Raw genomic sequence first — 5462 nt, 5'->3', positions numbered from 1 at the left:
TGCTGGCATCCCCTTTCTGGCTCCAGGAAATGCTGAGACACCCCATCTGTTGGTTCACAAGTCTGGACACAGGAATCAGCTTTGTTTAGGCTGTGCCACAACAAAACTATGGACTGGAAAGATCAGCAGCCTCCTGGTCACAGGGACTCAGCCCATCCAAGCCTGTGCTGCCTCTGCACTGCACAGGGCACCTGAGACCAAGATGCTGCTGTGAACAGCCTGATCTTCAGGGAAGAGGGGATGCTTCCTGGAGAACATCATCTCAGGAGCAGAGAGAGGATCCTCTGTGCTGACAGGAGTGAAAGCTTCTCCTGTCCCTGTGAACACACACCCAGGCAGCCCATGGTGATGCAGGTGCATCACTATTCCTCCTCAGAGTGTCCCCCTGCCCCATCTCTGCTGCCCCTGGGACCAAGATGAGGTACCTGTATAGGGATCCATCTCAGCAAGATTTGAACCCAGCTGGGCCCCACATTTCTGGGTGAACATGCTGACACTTGAGCTGCAGAGAGGCAGTCTGGTGTTGGGTGGGATACAAGGAGCCACAAGCTCATGTTGGGCATCCCTTGGCCTCCCAGAGTTGGGTCCTGCCCCACGCATGGTGCATGGCACAGCTGCAGCTCTGGGATGGCCGAGATGGCCAAGGGCAAAGCTCCTGCTGCTCCTCCTCCTCCTCAAGAGCCAGGGCAGCCTCCTCCCTAGGGCTATCTCATACCTAGGACAGGCAGAGCACTATTATTACCCTTAATTGCTTCATTTCTTGTACCACTTTCTGCCTCCTGGACAGATGAGCTGCATGCAAGGGACAGTGTCACTGAGCAGGACTGTCCCCACTCCTGGTCACTCCTGCCAGGGCATATTTGGGCAGGACCACAGCACCCACCACCCAGATCCTGATCCCTCTGTCCCTTCCTCACAGGGGACTTTGCTTTATGGCCACAGGACAGTCCCCAAAGCTGGGTCTGTTCTCCCTGACACATAGAAGTCCTTGCACATTTTGAGCTGCCAACAGACCAAAACAGACCAACCCCCACCCCCTGCAGTGCTGGGTTAGCCCCTGAGCCCATGCCTGTCCCCCAAGGTCCACACTGCTCTAGACTCATCAGGGAGAAGCAGAGGGAGGTGGTGGCAGACGCAATAATCCCAGAAGACAACTAAACCAGGACATGACTTGCCATCCACCTCCAAAACCACCCACAGCCTTTGTCAAAATCACACCCGGGCAGCCAGTCCAGCCAGATCCAATTCAATTCCACCTTCTCATGAGTTTTCCCTTTCAGCCCTGCAGTGTCTTCTCCTAGAGCAAGGCACAGCCAGGATGCTCCTTGGGGATAAACCTGCACTTGCTATTGTCTCCCTGAATGCATCCACCAACTGGAGACAGGAAAGGACCCTGAGAATGAGGATGCTCAACACCATGGTCCCGAGGACCAAGATGAGGTACCTGTATAGGGATCCAACTGCTAATCATGAACCCCAGAGACAGGGAACCTCAAGCTGCTGTCAAGGTTCTGGCCTTGGGGCCACCAAGAGCAGCTCTGTGCCACTAGTATTTTCTTGGGGCCATCTGCAGAGCGTGTGCTGGCAGCTGCTCCCAAAACAACTCATTCACCTTCATTTTCTCAGCTACTTTGGGCACTGACCAAGCTCCAGGCCATGGCCAAGTGAATTAGCCTGTGTCTGATGGTTGGTGCCTCCTAAAACAAGCACAACTAGCTCAGTAATTGCCACACTCCTGGCTCCAGCCTCCATCCTGCACAGGGAAGAGGTGTGAGGTCTCGCTGGGATGCAACTCCAGTTATTCCAAGAGGCTCATGCTGGGAAAGAACCTGGCCTGAACCCTCCTGTGGCATGGCAGGGGCTGCAGTGATATGTCATGAGAAATCCTCAGACTGGTTTGGAAGCTTGCTGGGGAAGTGGATAGATTGTATTAGCAAGCCTAAAAAAATACAGAGGCTGACACAGCTCCAGGGCTGCTGGGGAGGTGTCTCACTGCAGCCAGGCCCCAACAAAGGCTTGGTGTTCAGAGAGCCCCCAGAGCTGCCTTTGAGATGAGTTTGTGAGTGCTCAGCTCCACTGAAGCTTCCTAATGGCAGGAGCCCAGCTCTCAATATCCCCCTGGAGCAGCCCCAGCCTTTGTGGGGCTCACCTTCTCCTGGCAGCACTGGTCCATTCCCCTCCCCAGTGGCTGTTTGCTGACCTGGGATTGGCCCCCAAAACGTTGCAGTTGGGTGTCAGCACTGGGTTGTGTCCACTCAGGCATCCACACACCCACCATCCCAGGCTGCTGCTGGTGGTGGTCCCAGGAGATGAGGTCAGCATCCCCTTCTCCCTGCAGCTCCTCTCCTCCTCAGCACAAGCCCCCTTGCAAATTCCTCAGCCTCCAACCCTGGCTGGGCACCAAGATTCCTGTGGAATCAGCCCACCAACACTACGAAATGCAAAATTGCTGAGGGAGGTGGAAAATAAGCCTGAGTTAGCACTAGCAGCTGGAGGGAGGGATGAGCACTCTCTCTGCAGGAACATCCCCTCCCAGAAGCATCCCAGTCCCATCACAGGTCTCACTCCCCAGGGCTTAGGGAATCTCCTCACAGAATGGTTTGGGTTGGAAGGGGTCTTAAATACCACCTTGTTCCAGTCCCTCTGCCATGGGCTGGGACACTTTCCACTAGACCAGGTTGCTCCAAGCAGGTCTGAAAGAGGCAACCTCAGCAATTCGACCCGCAGAGACCCAGTCTGTTCCCAGGATGGATTAGAGCAGCCACCAGCAAACCCACTCCTCACCCATCTCCACCACCTGAGCAGCACCAGACTGAGCATCCTTCTCCATGATTCCCAGGTCCCAGGGCAGCATCACACTAACCTTTCACAGCCAGTGAATCCCAGGATCTCAGACCCAGGCTGGGATCTGCTTCACCATTGAACAGGTATTGTTCCACCCAAGCACAGAGGCTGTTTATCCTCTCTATTCCTACCTGCCCAAAAGGGGCTTTGTGCACCTCCCTGTGCAATGAACACAGCTCTGAGCACATCTTCAGGCACTGCACATCCCAGGGGCTGCATGGATCCTTCTGGGATGGAGCACAAAGCCCACAAGGCCAACAGCTGGACCAGCATGTTTTGGCATCACTTCCCATCAAGCTCCAACCTTCCTGCTTCTCCACAAAGAGGGATGGTTCTTAGCATGGCTCAGAAGACATGGAGGGCTCATCCCTCACCTTCCCCCCAGGGTTACAGGGCAGCGTAGAGAGAGGAGAAGGGTCACACTTACTTGCTAGGCTTGACAGGGGAACCTCTGTTGGGGGAACTTCTGCTCGGGGAGCCTTTGCCCACCCCCTTGAACATGTTGGCCAAGTCCCAGCTGGTCTCCTGCAGTCTGCAAAGTCGCTGTGGGCGCTGGTTCCCTGCTGCGGGGTGTGGGGATGGAATGACAGGACTCAGCCGGGGACGGTCGGTGCTGCGCTAAAGAGCAGTTTCTGGGAGGCTCCTCCCCGAACGCAGGTGAGCAGCAGCAGCAGAGATGGAGGCACATATGAAAAAATGACTCGAAAAACCAGTTTAGGGTGGAAAGAGCAGAGCCCCAGAGGGAGAACGGGAGACCTCGCCCTGGCTCAGAGAGTGTTTTGGCACACACAGCCAGAGCTGCGCGGCAGTCTCGCAGCAGAGGGGCAGAGAGTGTGACCTCTGCGGGGGGAAAAGCCTGTGAACGTGACTCGGAGTGAGCTCCCTGCAACTCCTGAGACACATCTTAAGGCATCTCTTTGCAGGAGCTGTTTAAAACGCTAGAGAACAGCACAAAGCCCCATGAAGAAACTAACCAAGAGTTTTCCCAGGCAGCAGCAGTTTGGGAAGAATCAAGTCACAGAACATGATGTTATTTTGCAGTTCAGTAAACTCTTGGCCCAGACTCAGCATGTGGTGGCCCTGGCTCCCAGGAAAACACTGAGGGCTCGTGGCAGAGGGAATGTCAGCAGCTCCAGCACAGCATCACAGGAGCCTCAGCCAGTGGGATTCAGGCTCTGGGACAAACTCAGGTACCAAAGCCCAGAGACCTCGGGCTGAGGCTCTGCCTAGACACCCTGCCTGCCCAAAACCCTTGAGCAGGTTTTGCCTCTGGGCAGCTCTTTCCCCTGTGGAGCTAAGTTTCAGAGTCCCAACTGGTTCCCAGTACAGCCCAGCAACACCCTGGCATCTCTGTGGCCCGCAGGGATGCCCAGCCAGGCTGTGCTGCCCAGTCCCACAGCTCTCCTAAGCCACAGCAAGGACTGGCTATGTGTTGGTTTCAGATAAAGCCAAGTTCAAAGCTCCCCACAAAGCAGCAACCCTGTGTTTCAGGCTGATCCAGCATGGATCCCACATCAACATGGATCCTTATCCAGTGCAGGACCAGGGAGGAAGGGCAGAGGATGAAGGAGGAAAGGGACAGGAGCAGATGGAGCTCACAGCCCCCAGGTAAGCACCAGCCACCTGTGATGCCAACTCAGGTTTGTGGCTGTTCTTCCTCCTTTCATGTGGCCTAAGGACAACCCAGGACCAGGAGAAGGAACCAGTCCAGCACATCACCTGTAGCCCACAGGACCAGGCCCTGCTGCATTGGCATTTAAAGACTTAAAGCAAACTGAAGCCTTGCCAGGGACAAGAGCTGAAAGCATTTGAGGCCACATAGACCTGTTTGTACCCAGGCAAAACTGGAGCATGGGACAAGCCCTTCTGTGCAGAGCTGCTGTTTGCATGGGCCAGGAGGGGACTGATCCCCTGTGGATTCAAAGGAAACTAAGTTGTACAATCACTGCCTGTAATCCCTTGGAAAACAGTGTGCTTGCACGTGGAGGAAGTTTGAGAATTAGCACAGAAGGCAAACCAGGCACATACCAACACACCACCCTGGACAACTTGCTTCCTGAGCCATCCATCACCTGCAGCCTGGAGCCAAGGGCTGGAGCTCCTCACCTGCAAAGCTCTTAGACAGCACCTTCCTCTCCTCTCTTTAACAAGACAGAGGTGTGATCCTTCCCCTTGCCTGGCAAGGATCCCTCAGAAAGACAGTGCTCAAAAGCCAATAGTCTCTAGTCTCAGCTCTGTGCACACACACACACGTTCTGGCAGGCAGTGGCAGCCTCTGTGCCACACACAGATGGGACAGACAGAAACAGGGATAATCTCTGGCTGATGAGAGGAAAACAGTGTGCTTGGCAGAGGAGAACCTGTCCATTTACAGATGGTGCAAGACACAAACTAGAAAGCCAGGCCAGATGCTGAGCCCTGGCCCAGGAGCAATGCTGAGCATCCAGCCTGCCTCACTGAGGTGAAGGGACCTGTGTCTCCCTTGCCCAGCCAGACACAGTGTGATGAGAACAGGAAGAGGTCATGCAAGGAGGCAGCTCCTTGCCACCTGCTCATCCACCAGAGGAGAAGGGCTTGCTCAGTCCTCAGCGAAGCCCCAAGGGGTCTGTCTCCTTCCC

General features: G+C 55.2%; 1 protein-coding gene across 1 annotated transcript in view; it reads right to left on the bottom strand.

Annotated features, from left to right (window-relative positions):
• The window catches only part of EVPL (envoplakin), a 22867-nt gene extending 19522 nt beyond the window's left edge, over window positions 1–3345 (bottom strand). The window contains exon 1 of the mRNA XM_009073585.1: window positions 3272–3345. Within this exon, the coding sequence (XP_009071833.1) occupies window positions 3272–3345 (74 nt within the window). The remainder of the gene's footprint in view (window positions 1–3271) is intronic.
• Between the last annotated feature and the right edge of the window lie 2117 nt (window positions 3346–5462).

Source organism: Acanthisitta chloris, unplaced genomic scaffold (genome assembly GCF_000695815.1).
Source record: "Acanthisitta chloris isolate BGI_N310 unplaced genomic scaffold, ASM69581v1 scaffold23984, whole genome shotgun sequence".
NCBI lineage: Eukaryota > Metazoa > Chordata > Aves > Passeriformes > Acanthisittidae > Acanthisitta > Acanthisitta chloris.
The sequence above is the reverse complement of the archived record's forward strand: the minus strand, read 5'-3'. Positions and strand labels throughout refer to the sequence as shown.